The following is a 17325-nucleotide window of genomic DNA, read 5'->3' as shown; positions in this document are numbered from 1 at the left end:
TTTCGCCCGCCGCTTACAAGCGATCAATACGAAAAAGTCGCGACAAGATACGAGCAAATCGTAATGGCTACGAAAAAGTTGCGTTTTTTCGCACAAGTCGTAATGGTTATGAAAAAGTCGCGACAATTTCCGAAAAGTCGTAAAGGCGACAAAAAAAATCGCAAAAAATACGAAAGAGTTGCAAATTGTTCGTTTTCCAGTCGGAATTTTTCCAATTAGGATTCGAATTCGTATCTTAGTAAATCAGCCCCTTAGTATACCTAATATGTGCTCTGTTAGTTGGGACGCAAGATAACACTGAATCCTACATACTCCCACCCTCAGAGTTAACTCCGGCACTCAGCAACAACTTTTTCTAAAATATTTTGTCATTTGCTAAGGCAAACATCAAACCCTAGAACAAACATGCTCAGTGTATTACAAGGACAGTCTATGAAGTCCCATTCCTTGTTTTCTGTCCTATTGGTTGTTTTCCTGACCATTCTTCAGAGAGCCAGGACTAATATTCTTCAACAGGGTGGGGGGGAATGAATGCATGAAAGCTTAGTAGTAGCTAGAGGTTCATACTAGGGGGCTGATTTACTAACCCACGAATCCGACCCGAATTGGAAAAGTTCCGACTTGAAAACGAATATTTTGCGACTTTTTCGTATGTTTTGCGATTTTTTCGGATTCTGTACGAATTTTTCGGATCCAATACGATTTTTGCGTAAAAACGCGAGTTTTTCGTATCCATTACGAAAGTTGCGTAAAAAGTTGCGCATTTTGCGTAGCGTTAAAACTTACGCGAAAAATGCGCAACTTTTCGCGTAAGTTTTAACGCTACGCAAATTGCGCAACTTTTTACGCAACTTTCGTAATGGATAGGAAAACTCGCGTTTTTACGCAAAAATCGTATTGGATCCGAAAAATTCGTACAGAATCCGAAAAAATCGCAAAACATACGAAAAAATCGCAAAGTACCGATCATTACGAAAAAAACGCAATCGGACTCCATTCGACCCGTTCGTGGGTAAGTAAATCAGCCCCTAGGAGTAATTTATGATGCAAAACACTTGGAAAAAAGTCAGCAAATGCCCATTTCTGCTGCACCTCCTGATGCAGCTCTTTACATCAAGTACTGGATTTTTTTTGAGCAGCATTCTTTGGGACACAAGTGCTTCTTAGGTAAGCACTAACTGCTAATTGCTATTGTGCCCCTTAGCACTCCAGCACTTATGCCCTGGGGAATACAAAATACTCCTTGCTATGTACTAAATGTACACTAACCTTTAGAGAGGACAATAAAGATAATATTTTTTTGCATAAATGACACTTAAAATATACTGATATTTTGAGCTATGTTGCCTATTGGTCCCTATTCTTAAGAAACAAGACATTTTTTGAAACATTAAAACACTGAATACTCCTGCTTTCTTGTTAGAAAATGTAAATATTGCACCCATATTACTCTTCTGTACACTTGAGTTCCATACTCAAATCATTGGTCTTGAACTGTTTTCTGGTAAAATGAACCAACATGCATTTATTTTGTTTATTTGCTTTAGGTAGCCCTGGGGAACAAATTTAATATCTTTAAAAAAAGTAATTACCTTTTTGGATCAATAATTTTGTAGATTTTTCCACTGTGTGACTGAGTCATGCTTTTACTGCTTGACAGAATGTAAACTTCCCCTGTTTAAAGAAATAAGCACATAAATTAGATACAACTCACCCTCCATATATCATGACTTCGAACACAGCTGGTACAACTTATTTAATATAGTCACAATACAGATGCTTTTTCAATGCTGTCCAACTTTGTCAATATAGTGGGACAATTGTTCCCTACATTACAGACTGGGCAGTGGAACTCTCGAGCAGTCTGGGGGCCCTAAAAATCTATAGGAGGCCTTGACCCTCACCGAGACACCTCTACTTTCTTTCAACTTCAACTATCAAGATGCATTGTAACCCATGTCAACGATACTGTTACTAATCAACGTGTAAAAACAAAATTAATAAATAAAGAGATGTTAAAAAAAAAAAATCTATAGGAGGGACACATCTTGCCAGGTGTCCTCCAGGTGGACAGCCTGCATCTACATTATTATCCTTTATGTATATGCCAGCATTTTACAGAATGCTTCATGATCAATCATCCGCATCAGTACCTGCACTGGTGTTACAAATACAGAAGTCAATTTTATCAAAAGCTAATTTGCCTACCAGCATGTTTTTTTTTCTTATGGAAGGAAACAAAACATCAAGAATTAACCAACACAAGTCCTGACTGGTCATATTCCATCCTGGATGCCCAGAACTGAAAGGCAGCAATGCTACCTAGTGAATCCCAATACTTTCCTTTTGATTACTGTAGCTGTTCTTGGCTTGCATATGTGACTGGTACAGTCATTTTTGTAGAACCAATATTAATCCCATAAAGGGCCATGGAAAACCAAAACTCACATGTTCATTTTCTAGTCAGCCGACTATTGTCTAATGGCACACTAGATTAGTAACCTGCAAGAAATCTCCTCTCTCACGGCCAACTAATCTCTTGCAAATGCCCTAGACACTGGACCTAAATACAGCCCTAAGTCACTTCCACAGAGCCTGTGACCCCCTACCCCCTCACCTCCAGTGGTAGAGGCTGGGCCATTTTTTTTCAATAAAACAAGAAAATATCGCCACCCAAGGGCGTGTGCCTAGGGCTGCAGGTCTTGGAGGGCGACCTTCGGGTGTGTTTGTCTCCAATGTTAATAAATACACCCCAATGTGTTGATAAGACCTGCAACAGTCCCACGTGCATAGAGATAGAAATGAGATATAGCGATAGGATGAGAAATGCATGTCTGCCCAAAATCTGCCCCATGTGCACCATGTCGGGAGTGTATTCATTCCTGTCACAAAAGGGACAGTGCAGGATGTACTATGTGACAATAACCTTAAAAGCAATGGAACATTGAATGATTTTGTCATACAGCCAAAAATCGCATCCTGTGTCATATGAGTTCCCTTATGTAGGGTGATTTTGTCAAAAGAATTCATGATTTTGATCCATGTACCAATGCCATAAGCATTATGTAAATAAAGATTAAGCTTAGAAGTTATGAGTTTGACTAAAATACAAAATTAAAAAAAGGAACTCTAAATAGCATTAAGAAAAACAATCAGTGAAAATGTGTAAAGGCTGGTTCAAATAGTTTGTACCTAATTCGTCTTCTCCAAACCCCAGTATGTGTCCTGTAAATGGGGCTCTGCAGGAAGATCCACTGCCCAGACAGAGGGGTTTCTCCTGCCAATGCTTTGTGACTTGGTTCTGATGAAGTGATACAAAATTCCTGAAAACATACATCATGTAATGGTGAAATATCTAATATTACATATTGCATTACAATATATTTATAATTCTATGAACTTTAAAAACAGAATTGACCATTAAAAGGGTTTTAGTTTTGTCTGCAGGCATCACCATGGAAAGCAACAGCCAAAAATCAGTTTATAACATTCATTAAATTAAATAATACATTTAGGAGCTATGCAGGCACAAGTCATTGCGGCCATTCATGATTGTGAGGCATCAGTAATTACATTTGCATGCAAATAAAGCATATAATGAATGGTGCAAGTTTAATGGATACAGGGTCAAGCACTTCCCTGAGTGGTAATTAAAAAGGTGCCATTCTGTGCCCTTTCTTGCACCTTGCTATCTTAAAAAAGCCCCTTTTTCACTTATTATTACCACCACATTCCCATCTTAGACTACAAGTTCATTCAAACCAATCACCGATATTAGATTACGCAATTTAAAAAAATCCAGTGACATACTGATAATTATTGTTTAGTGAAAAGTTTTATTTAGCCCATACACATACAGGTTAATCAATGTTTCGTGCCCTACTAGGGCATTACTTTTTTTGCAAATGTTCTTTAAACCATATACAAGGAAGGGTTCTTCCAGTGCTAGCACCTGACCTTTTGGGTGATGTAAAATAGAATATACCTACCCATAGCGATCTCCAAACACATAGCTTCCATACAGCCTCTCTGACTGACAGCCTCTATATATAAATCCTCCAACCATGTGTCCACTGCTCAACGGTTTGAATTCCAAAAGGGGAGGATCATTTTCTGGAAAAGAAAGAAACTACCATAGTATTAGGTGATAGGCAGCATAAATCTACAGAGTTATTGATCTAGACTATGATTTCTTATAATAATAATTTGCATAAAATAAAAATCCCTGTTAAATCGGTTAAATTAAAACCACTAGTGGTTAGTGCTTGTTTTTTTTAACTCTGCTCCTTTACATTTTACCTTCATAGAAATGAGTAAAGTGAAAGTGGCTGACTCAAGCATCACCTATTTTACATTTCTGAGTGATCTGTATAATACAACCTACTTACTGGTAAACATTGTTACCACTCCCATTCAAACAGCACTGAGGAGAATTCAGTTTCTGTCCTGATAACTTACCATAATCTTTCCCTTTAACGATCTGTAAAATTCTTGCAGACGATCTGTTTTTAGTGCTTGAATCTGAGCAAAGAATAGTCAGATTCATGTTGCTGTCTTTTGAGAGATGATCAACAGTGCATCTATAACCAAAAGAAAAAAAAGTCACTAAAGCTTCATTTGGATTGCATCATTTTATGTTTTTTTAATTGCTTCATGCCTTCGCCCCACATAATTAGTATTTATATATATATATCTGCAGTCCCTAACATTTTATTCTATTTTCAAGGCCCACATGTCTTATCTATCCCTAGAAGTTGCCCATGTGATATAACTTCCAAAACTACAGTTATGGATACATATATTCAAAATGTATTGGCAGGCCCGGATTAGTGGGCAGGCATAGGACTAAGGAGGAGACCCCTGACTTACTGTTTCTGATCTCTGCAAAAATGCACCGGCCCAGGGTATAATATAGAAGTGTCACGCCACTGTCTCCTAGGAATCCCTTGATCATTGTGCACTGAGCACAGCAGAGTGATAAGTCAAACTCTGAAACAAAAGTGCACCTGGCCCCCGGCTGTACAGGGATCTATGAAGAAGAATGTGGGAATGCATGAAGAAGATCCATGTGGCTCTCCTACAGTAGTACCTGGGGCTGGCTAAGATATCACCGAACCAAAGCACCAGTTTGCATTCTCAGATAAGTGATTATAATCACTGGGAGCTGCCTAATAATTTTAATATTTAATTTTAGTTTAAGAGCACCAGATTTGCACCAGATTCAAATCAGTTCAAGGCACAGAGCCCAAGTTGCATTGTGCTAGGTCCAAAACTATGACACTATAAGAAGCTCAATTTTACATCCCTTAGTGCTCCAGTACTTGCACCTACAAATACGTATATAAACCTTAACATCTTTACTTGCTTCATGCTACATACATAACATTACCTTAATACCAAATGCCTCCTTAAGGTATTATGAGGTAAGACATGCAACTTGCTTATGTATTTACCAGTGGCCATCTATACATCAAGAACAGATACAGCAATGCATTTAAAGGTATTAATGCATAGTTATTGCAAGACACTTGACTTCTGTGATGTTGGACTTGAAACAACCAAAGAGAAGAAACATATATGCGAGGTTGATGTTGGATAAAATTAGACAAAAGCCATCCACTGTAAATTAGAGAGATTTGGGTTTTCGCTGTGCATGTAGAATGAGGAACCGTAATAACTTTTCACTGCTGTTTTTAGCCTTTCAGCAGTTTTAGCCTTTTGAGCTCAATCTCCTACCACCCACAGATAGGGTAGAACACCATAAGGAATGCTACAGGGAAGCTGCGATATACAGTGTATATATGTGTAGAAAACAAAACTAAAAGCTAAACACCGCCGAATTTGTAAATGAAAAATATTGACATTTTCAGCTAATAAAATAAATGGCTTACCTGCCTGGATTGTGAAGCCCATGTGCAAAGATTTCAGGGGGCTGATTAGTACTATTAAAATGAGGATTACTTCTTGGTATTGAATAAAGAGCGCTACAACCATCAATGTCTACATCCACTCGAAGAACTGAGCCTGTAAAGTCACTGTGAAATGTAGAATAAGAAACAGGGAAATGGAATTGACTGACTGTCACAAGCAAACAGACAAAGGGGCACATTTACAAAAGCACGACTTTTTCGTATGGCGCACAACTTTTTCGGACGTTTGCACGAAAAAATCGGAAAGGTTTTACCGCTGTTTACAATTGTTCGGTACGAAAATTTCGTGACTTTCGGATCACCAATACAATATTATCATGACTAATACGATTTTTTCGTAAGCATTTTCGCGATATTTGCGATCTTATGAAATTTTCGTTTCCAATACGATTTTTTCCCATTCGTGATTCGGATTCGTGGATTAGTAAATGTGCCCCAAAGAGTGAGTAAATCATTATTACAACAATTTATTAACAATGAAATTCCGTTCATTTCAAGAGCTGAAACTATTCATTCCACTGAGGAAAACAATTGCCCAGATTGCTATTTCCTGCTTGCTATTTGCATTTACTTTTTTTTGCTATTAAAAAACGTTATAATATCAAAACGTATTACAGGTATGGGATCTATTATCCACAAATGAATGATCCAGAAACCTTGCACTTGATGATAACAACCTAAAGGCTGGGTGCACTAAGGGTGAAGACAGGCGGTGCGATTAGTCACCACGACTTTTAAAAAAGCCTAGTTGTGGTGACTAAAAATCCAGCAACTAATTGTGGTGACAAAACTTTTGTGCACATATATAACAGTCGTTACTACTGTGTGGTACATATAGCATTAGTTGCCACAACAGGATTTTACAAATTGCAGTGGCTAATCACCCTAAGTGAGACTAAAGCTTATTAGAGTCACAAGGTTGATGGGGCAAAATAAGAAAACAGCTTGCCTTGTTTCATGTTAAAACTTGAAAAAATAATTTTGTTCTTTTTTTTTTTTTTAAAACAGATTTTGTTACAAGATTTTGTTTGAGGAGTGCTATCAACTGATGTGTTTTGAGAATACATGTTTCCCCATGACAGAATCTGTTTAAACTATTCCTCATGGGACCCAACTTAAATTGGCTTTCTAACCAATCTGCTTTCTGACCTCAAAAGCAGTTTAGGACTATTTATGCACCTCGTTTTAATTACTGTTTTCTGTTGTATAAAGGAGATTCCACTATATTAAGGGGAATCATGTGACTCTTCCTACAAGTGGATCAATATTTGGGTTCTGATGCTTTGGTTAAGAACCCCTGATCTAGATACATATTATACCTTCTCTGATCCATCTATTTACCTGCTGCAGTGGGGTTTTCCAGAAAGAATTCTTTCCAGTTACCATTTGATTTGTTGAGAAGTAATAAGCCATGTTTTATAATGAACATAAGCACACAAGTAAAATGCAACATCTCACCCTTTAAAGCAAATATTTTAACAGAAATACAAAAAGTAGACACCTGAACATTATTTATTTTTACCTTAACCCATCCATTTCCTCCATATCATCAATAGTTATCATTCCATCTCCAAGGAAAATATACAAGAAGCCATCTGGCCCAAACAAGAGTTGTCCTCCCAGGTGCTTTCTGTGAAGCTCTGCTACCTCTAGGAAAATTCTCTCGGTTCTTACATCAACCTGGCTTGGGTTTTTCCTGCATTAAATAAAGAAATTTAGAAAATGCCATGTGAGATTAAAGGGATGTTGTTACACTACAGAAAACAACAGGCAACCCTATAACATTTATAACATATAAGGTACTTGATGATGCAGACTGATATATATTTCCTTTTACTGTGCTGTTTTCTGGGAAATTCAGAAAGGGCATGATTCCTGTTAGATTACCATACATGTACAGCAAAAGAAAGTGCTGAACATAAGGTTATTGTATTTTATAAAATATATAAATAGCAAGACTGATCATAGGAACACATAATTTCATTGCTCATTACTTGCTAACATGCTTGGAAACAAGAAATGTGAGTGTCTAACCCAGGAAATTCCTCCAAGAGAGTTTTTTTCAGTGTGTTGGAATACGTATAACAAGAAGGTCATCCGGCATTTTTCTGCTATGGATAATTATATAATAATCATTCAAGTTATTTGAAAATGCTGCTTATTTGATTGTAGTCAAACCAAAACAAATTTTCTGAATATTATGAGGAAATGAGAAGCATGTGTTGAGCTTTAGAGAAACATTTTGCTAAAAAGCTCAGGGCCAGATCTTTACTCAAACCATGATAAATGTTACTAGTTGAGGAACTTTGCACAGTTTTGCACCAACAATCCCATCATTGAAATTGTGGGCATAGCAGAAAAGCTACTGTTTACACAATTATTCATTTTAGTACGATATCTATAATAAAAATAGAAAGCCTTACGGACATAGATATCACTGTCTGAGGTGATAGGTTTCACATGTTTAAAAGAGTGCACAGCTATCTGTATAAGTGGCATATGTCTATTTAATGTTCACCCTGACACAGACAATTATGCAAGTTGAGAGACTGGCAAGTCTGTGGTGGTCTAAAAAACACAACTATAGGACAACATTCAGCACTATCAGTGCTGTCTAACTGGATCCCTATAGTACCAATAATTCACTATGTGCATGTTCAGGGCCAGATCATAATAAAATGATGTTATCCAAGGAGGTCAGAGGAGCTCTTCAGCAGTCTAGGGACATAAAATTCTTTTGGAGGACCAGCATCAGCCAACGATTCTCCAGCTGGACAGCTATGCTTTAAGTTATATGTATGACATTGAACACAACATAAAACGGACAGAAAATTTTGAATCCAGACACATAATTCAATACTTGCTTGGAGCCAGCTATTGCTTTGCACACAGAAAAAAACACATGTATTTTATGAGAATACAACCTGCAAAATATAGAGGGAATGCTGCTAAAGACTCTGTTATACCCAGAGAAAGAGCCAGTTAAATGTACTTGGGGAGGTTGGGTGTATATAAAGCAGTGCCTGTTTGGCACCGCTGTTATACCGAATGTAGGTGGTTAAAGAGCACCTACACTGAAATATCTGCACGTTTGGCAACCAATCTTCGGTGATATTGGATTAATCTGATCGTTTGGCCCCCATCTGAGGCCCCCTTACACTGGCCACAAAGCTGCTGAGTTGATCCATCGGCAGCTTTTATCAGCCTGTGTATGAGCACCTTAGATTGTTAGGGTTGTGGCAGTATCAGGTTTTGCAATCATTATAAAATTTGCATTAAAGTTTTTTTGCCATGTATGTATTAAGCTCACAGAGAGTTAAAGTGACTGATACTGGTAATGGTGGGAATATACTGGTTGCAACTGTATTATTTTTAAGTAGATACAGAAACAGCTGATTACATAAAAATACCCCATATGCCCTGGATGACTTTGTGACTACTTGCAGCTCAGCGAAACTTTCTTACATGACTACTGAATAATTCTAACTTTAATAAGACATGACTTCTGGCTTTTTTCAAACATTTGTAATAGCAATGCAACAATGCACTACTTGTTTTGATGAACAGGAAATAAATTGCACCTACTGCATAAAAATCAATTGTAAACATAACTGTAAATATATAAAATATTTCCACTGATTACTTTGTATTCTGTTTCATTTCTAAACATGGAACTCAACTTATGTACTAAGTTTATTCTACCTAAACCTTTATCCATATACTGCTTAGCTGCATTAGAAAGACACAAGCATTAAAGCCATTTTACATACCTAGATACTGTGTATTCTACGACTCTAAGAATGTGGTCGTGAGGTCCGCTGGCCCATCTTTCTTGGTTGGTGGTGTACGACACATACAGCTTTCCATTTTTCTTATAATTGGGATGGAATGCAAGGCCTAGTAGCCCTCTTTCATCTCCTCCCTGCAGTCAAATGAAAAACACAAAGAATGAAGAAGTTAATTATGTGCTTTATTGTGTTTCAGCATGAACCCCCAGAAAAATGCTTTCTTTCTGATGGATAATCTGTGCCCAAACTTCTTTGTTTTCTCTCTCTCTCTGCCACACAAAAAGGATTATAAAACATTTCACTTTGGGGACTATTTAAGACTTTGGACAAGACAATTGTCTTGGGTGGTTATCTATGCACTGGGCTCTTATGCTACTTTTGTGAAGTGATTTGTGTATGTAATCTGTTGGTATCCATGAAGACAAGTTTAAGTGCTGTGAAGAATTCTTAGCCGGGTTACTAGGTTGCTTGTAGTTCATTGTAGGCAAATAATAAAAAAGGGTTAATAATCAGCAGTAATTTTTAATCCAACTAAGCACGACCTAAAAGCACAGCACTGGCTGCCAACTCCCACTGTCTTGGCAATGTGCTTAGAAAGAACTCCGATTGCTTGTGTAATATATAAACCTTTGTTTTTTACCCTGGGGCAGCTGCATCAGTTGTCACTACTCTGGTGGTCTGCTCTTCACTGCTCACTGTAGGTAATAACCTGCTATCTCTGCGTGCTGCACAGAAATCATAGCTATGTCTGTGGTCACTTCTGAGAAGAAACAATTTCCTTACAAGTACTACTGTTTGAAATCAAAATCCTCACCAACCATTTATTTTATATTATTTGAATGTCATGCAATATCCAGCTAAAACCAAATTAAAAACAGTGCATGACAGAATTTTTATGATAATACTTGTTCTTCATTTATGTATTTGGGTAGAGAGCACATTGTTATTAAAAGCATAGCTATAGATCATGTTGGCTGCCTTTAGGAGTGCAGCCAGATGTTGGGAGTTTAAATAATATTCCTAAAAGGGTGACATGTGAAATTGTGTATATTGAATGGCACAAATGGCAGCAACAATCACAAATGATTTCTATGTTCATAGTACACAACATACTACTGAAGCAAAAGCACCTTAACACTACATGGCATACCATGATAGGCATTCTATCATCATGGCCACTAGTGCCGGGTGTAAGATTTGGATGGTCCCTCTAAATCTAAGACCTGTGTACCTGCCAAGATCCATGTTTTACTCTAATCTAAGTTTCCCAGGGCTCATCTTTCAGATGGTCATTTAAGACTTTTACCAGCATTAAAAAGAGGGTGTTCACTTTAGAGTTATATATAAGCCAGAGGATCTCACTTCTATACTATTCTTGACTTGAATATGGGCTGAAATGTGCCTACCATCTACTATGAAGACAATCAATGGCATGAGTGACATCTCTGGCCACGCATGCTACTGATCTAGTTATTTGTCTACATGTTGTAATTAAGGTTAGTGTAGACATTCTTACCTACAATATTTGCACATAAAAAGTATCAATCACACAGCCTTTAAAATACATTTTGTTTTGAAACATTTTAAATTGTGAAGAGCAAATGGTTTTCATGCTATTTTAATATAAAGTTAATAAAATGCCAATGATATAAAAAGAATGTATTACATTTATGTAAGGTCTCTTCTACTTTCTTACTTCATCCAGTTTTGTATTGCGCCCCAAGGCAGTTTTCCTAGGAGATAACTTTTATCCTTCACACACATTCCCTTGGAGACTTCATTGTGCCTTCAGGCTTGCAATAATATTAGATGGCATCCCTTACACCTGACCTCTTCTAGTTCTCATTGTTTTGGTGTCAGATTCTTCCTAATCATTCTGTCATTCACTCCTCCATTACCTCTCCATTTAAAAAAAAGATTATTCTCCAGTTTGTAATATGATCTGTATTGGATTTCCTACTACTTAAATTTCCATTCCCTTTCCTATAAAATGTTGTTTTCATATTAGAAATGTATTACCATCTAAAAAAAAATGTACCTTTGGGCTTCAAAATTCACAAGACGTTTTGTATGCTACTCACTTCCTTGTATCTTTGTAAACTGTAGTTTTCCTATGCCCCTCTTAGATTGTGATAACCTATTTCCCTTGCACAATCTAGTTTAAAACGGTATATACCCTGTATGTATATGGCCATAAGTTGCTGAACACCTCCGTGTCAAAAATCTCATTGCCAAATGAAGGGTATTGAGGGTATAGAGTTGGTGCTCCTTTTGCTGCTATAACAGCATCTACTCTTCTGGGAAGGCTTTCCACTGGATAGAGCATTAGTGAGTCTGGGCACTGATATTGGGCCTGGCACACAGTGAATGTTCTAATTTATCCCACAGGTATTCAGATGGGTGGAGGTCAGGGCTCCGTGCAGGCTAGACAGGTTTTCCCACTCCCATTTTGGCAAACTCATTGGGGCACATTTACTAATCCACAAATGTCCGAAAAGCGCCCGAATGCGTTTTTTCTGTAATGATCGGTATTTTTGCAGTTTTTTCGTCGCCGTCGCAACTTTTTTGCGAATTGTCACGATTTTTTTGCGAATTGTCGCGAACTTTTCGTCTCTGTTGCGAAAAAATTGTACTGTCGTGCAGTGTACGAAAGTTTTGGATTAATTCAAGCTTCAGTATCGTGACTTTCCTTGGGCCAGGTTGGAGCTGCAGAGTGCCATTGAGCCCTATGGGAGACTTTCCTTGGGCCGGGTTGGAGCTGCAGAGTGCCATTGAGTCCTATGGGAGGCTTCCAAAATCATGCAAAGTCGAAAAGGTTTGCCTACCGTTTACAAGCGCTCAATACAAAAAAGTCGCGACAATTCGCGAAAAAGTCGTACAGACGACGAAAAAAATCGCAAAAAAATATGAAAAAGCTGCAAAATGTTCGTTTCCAATCCGATTTTTTCCCATTTGGGATTCGGATTTGTGGATTAGTAAATGTGCCCCATTGTGTATGAACCTTACTAAGAGCATTGGGCCACTACACGTTCAGCAAAATATTGCCACGAAGCATAAAGTAGCCTTAAAGGAGAATGAAAGTCAAAAAACAAATTTAGCTCGATAAAAGGCCATAATGAAAGTAATGGCATGCCATTAGCTTGCCTCTCAAAGAAACTTCATATCCAGAATATGAATACAAAATATTAAAAACATGTTAGAAAAATGCTAACTTCCTTTCCTTCTTGAAATACTCCAGATTAGAGCATGTGCGTGTGCAATGAAGATTTCTTGGAGCCCTGGACGTGTGCAATAAGTTCCTCTTACTATAGAGTCCAGCAATGATGTTCAGGTCACATGATAGTCCTGGACGTCATCACTGAACATTCCACTCCTCCTCACTCCTCTACTCTGCCAATAGGAGTGATTACTATAACAGCGTGATTGCTCCTTCTCAGTTACACAATACGCAATTTCAGAAGGGGGGCATCCAACTAAGATTTGGGCAACATCTTACAAAGTAACCTTTTGTTCTCCTGTAAGGCTTAGGTTTCACTGGAACCAGGGGCCCTAGGCCTAACCATGGAAAACACTTTCAAACTACTGTTCATCCTCCACCAAACTTTACTGGCATTATGCCTCCAGGCAGGTAGTAAAATAGACACTTTTTTGACTGCCAGACAGTGCTCCAGAATCCAGTCTAGGTGACCTTTTATATGACTCCAGCCGACACTTGGTGTTGCAAATGGGGATGCTAGGTTTGCCTCTCACCCATAAAAACCCCACTGTCACTGACATTGCTTCTGGTGACAGTTTGGAACTCAGCATGGAGTGATTGTTCCAACTGAGAACATGTCATTTTAGATTGAGCCTCAGGATGCTTTTGGCTAAAAAAATATGCCCAAGTACTTTGGGCCATATTGTTTATTTGCGTATTTAGACAGATGATAGATGGACAGCTGATAGATAGATGATTAGATAGCTAAGATAGATAGCTAAGATAGATAGAGGATGATAGATAGATGATGATAGGTAGATAGATAGATAGATGGATAGATAGACGATGATAGGTAGATAGATAGATAGATAGATGGATAGATAGATCTTCAGACTACAGAGAGAGCTGAAACATTCATGCAATGTCATAAAAAGAAGCCACTGGAACATGCAGCATTATCCACCATTTATGACTCATTGCTAAAACACCAATCCACTAAAACATTATTTGATTTTGGTTCTGGTTTTAAATAAATGGTTGGAATTGCAGTACCACAGAAGAGGACCTCAGCACATATTTTTCCACAGGACGCGGTCAATGTTCCCCCAACGCAAGTGTTATAACAACTGGACACTCAAAAAATGTAATTAAAAAATGTGTGGCCTGCATATTGGAGGAAACATTGGAAGCTGCATTGTTTTTTTACCGTTTTACTGCTTTAACATTAAAATATTTTGTGAAATGTATATTACAGCTGAGCCTATTTGCATTATACAACATGATATGAGAAATAAAGAAAGCATACAAATAATGGCAAATTTAAATTAAATATAGACAATTAAGTATAGGTTTAAAGAAACATGGCAAATCAGTCTTATAGCCTTATTTTAAATTCCAGTCAATGAGATTCCTACACATATTTATTCTTTAAAACTGTTATAGCAGCTGGGAGACTTAATAAACTGACCACTGAGTGACAAACTCTGGATTCACACTCATGTAGTGCGGTGTCCCCAGTGATTCTTTAAATGAAAAGACCTCCCTAGCTAAGCCTGTCTCAAGAAGCGTTTCCAGAATGCTGATATTCAATCCCTTGCTAAGACAAATGTTGTAGCAACGCAGGCTTTGATAAATGCCTGGCACCCTGTTCCATTGCAGATTTGCAGTTCGCAGATGAACTCACAAAGGGAAAATCGAAAAAATTTGAAGAGTACTAGAAATGAAATATTTATCACATGCCTTGGTACATGAATAGAATGCTTCTAGTTTTAATTGACTCCACACAGAAAGGTAGGAAACGTCTTATATATCATACTTATAATTAAGTCTGCCCAGCTGTAGTTTAACAGATTGCATGAGGCGTATAACATTTGGGACTCACCCTAGAAGGCAAGCCATGGAGTATGAAAATACCAGAAAGTCCTAAGATTCCATTCTGCTATAAGACCACAGTAAAACACGTCAACAGCCATCACAAATGGAATAATTAATATTTATGTTTAAAATCTGCACCTGCGGCAAACACTCTGGTCCCAAACATAAATAATACAAAACCAATAGCATTATGAAGGCAGTGGACACAAACTATAAATACATTGTATAAATAGCTTTTGCTTTGCAACCCAAAAACCTGGTTTATAATTATATAATACCATAATTATCCTGTAGATTATATTCTTATAAATGGTGCTTATTGATGCCATCAGTTATATCTGTGCTTGTGATGTAATTTCCGTCACATTACTTCCTGAATATTGTGTATTATAATAAATAATGTAATATCAGGATATTAGAAGTCACCTCTGAAAAAGCATTCAGCCTTTGGCCTCATCCTTTTATATGGTCATGGAACTCCTGGGTGACATAATATTCTTATATTTAGAATAGGGTGTACATTATTCACTATTTTATGCATATTTTAATTATTACTTCCAATTTTTTGTGAACATTCCCATTTATTAAATGGCCATAATCCTCAATAACATGAGGCCCAGCCAGACCAATAAGTTAAGAATCAATGACATAGAGCTTAAATATAAGCAGTATTTTATCTAATTTGATTTTTATCATGTGAAAATGATAAACATGTCTAAGTAAAATCTGCACCCAAGACTATAAAGGCATTGCTAAAAGATAGGAAGACCTGAGATCACGAGACACTGAATGACAATATATACAATATAAAAGATAGACCTGCCATTACCAAACAATTTCTTAGGTCCCATTAACACCCTCTAAAGATAATGTAGATCTGCAAGGAAATCATTCACCAGTTCTGTGTTTCTCCACAGAATGGCATAATATACAATACAGATGCAGCTGCACCTCACATCCCACCATGCCAGGCAAAGACATTTTAGATGGATGTGCACAGCCATGGCCCTAAAGCCAAATACCAGCAATGTCATAACCATGCAGGCTGATGTTTTGTCAGTGCCAGCATGCGTTGTGCACTTTTACTGATTACTATTGAGCCCTAAAGCATGGATACTTCAGGTGATTGGGTTTTAAAGGGATGAAGCAGGTTTTATTATAACCCGGCCATAAACACAGTTGTTATTATTACATCTTCCGTAATATAGTGAAGAATAAGAAATCATTTTTCTTAATGCTTGCCAAAAAAATGTGACTTCATTTGTTTTTATCCACATCTTTATTTGTATAAAGATTTGTTTCTACTAACTGTGACTAATGGAATAGTCATGCAGCTAAAAGTATTATCCTGTAATAGAGGAGAAAGCCAGTAACCCTGGCTAGTTACATACTTGTTCGTGGATTTGCTACTGGCATTCTATATTAACAATTAGACAATCCAACCCCCTTTCTTAAAACTGTTTTCTCTCTAAATCATCTAGACCACCAAGGAACAACCATAAATTTTAAGATATATGAAGCTTTTATCACTTTACTGCCCCTGTAGAGTTTTTCTTCAAATTGGTTTGACTTTTAGGGTCAAAAATAGACATAGCTCTTATGAAAAAGGTCCACAAAGATGTTGCTTTTAAAATATAGGTCAACAAGTTAAAAGGAAAGGTTTACATAAAAATGAATTGTCTCACTGAACACTGTGTAATTAAATGTCAGCATAACATGACAGAGATTGCGAGTGCAGCAGCTGAAGAAAGAAATATGCATTCATTTTAAAGCCATAGTTTCTCCAAAACACTCAAGCACAAAAAGTCACCACAAACCCTCCTGACTGTGAATGTACTTGGTGGGCTGTGGCCACCACCATAAGTGAGGTCAGCCTAGAAGTCAGTGCTTCTACTATTTCTGGGACACCTGTGAGCTGTTATCAGGGCTAAAAATACAAGATTGCATTGGTTCTTATGGTGAGTTATAAATAAATGCAGCGCAGTAACTGCATTTGCTATTTAGCACAAGGTTCTTCTGCAGAAATAGATATGACATAAGAGTAGTATAGATATATACATACCAAGATAAAAGGTTTAAAGGACAATGAAAGCTTAATATAAATTAAAAGTAAGTCTAAAGGCATTCTTTTTAAGTACTTACTGCATATCTAAATTCCCAGATCCCTGCTTGCTTCTCTGAGAAATGGTGCTGGCAGCCTACAGCAGTGTGAAGACTACAGTGACATCACTGAAATCTCTCTTCCCTTCCTGTAGGCTGCCAGCGGCAGCCTTCCTATTCTCTGAGCATGTGTGTAACTTGACCCTGCCCCCTGTTCAGAGCTACACATACCCACCAGCCAATCAGAAGCGATCTGGCAGAGGGGAGGGGGGGGAGGGAATGAAACACATGTGCAGTATGAAGCAAGGAGGGAAAGGAAGGGAGAATACCTTTTTAGAGATGGCTGCCTGTTCTAGAAAATGTGAAGTAAGTGTGACTGAGTAAATATTTGATTAGGTGAGCCAAAAGTGTGGCGTTTTTACTAAACAATAGGAGG

General features: G+C 37.6%; 1 protein-coding gene across 1 annotated transcript in view; it reads right to left on the bottom strand.

The window, feature by feature from the left end:
- hhip (hedgehog interacting protein) overlaps positions 1 to 17325 on the bottom strand; it is a gene marked incomplete in the record, with an annotated part of 84190 nt that overhangs the window by 13774 nt on the left and 53091 nt on the right. Inside the window, 7 exon segments of the mRNA NM_001007190.1 lie at positions 1593 to 1674; positions 3193 to 3323; positions 3990 to 4113; positions 4459 to 4580; positions 5892 to 6035; positions 7453 to 7626; positions 9701 to 9852. Of these exon segments, the coding sequence (NP_001007191.1) occupies positions 1593 to 1674; positions 3193 to 3323; positions 3990 to 4113; positions 4459 to 4580; positions 5892 to 6035; positions 7453 to 7626; positions 9701 to 9852 (929 nt within the window).

This window comes from Xenopus tropicalis, chromosome 1 (assembly GCF_000004195.4).
Source record: "Xenopus tropicalis strain Nigerian chromosome 1, UCB_Xtro_10.0, whole genome shotgun sequence".
Classification (NCBI taxonomy): domain Eukaryota; kingdom Metazoa; phylum Chordata; class Amphibia; order Anura; family Pipidae; genus Xenopus; species Xenopus tropicalis.
Note: the sequence above shows the minus strand (reverse complement) of the source record. Positions and strands in the feature narration are given on the sequence as shown.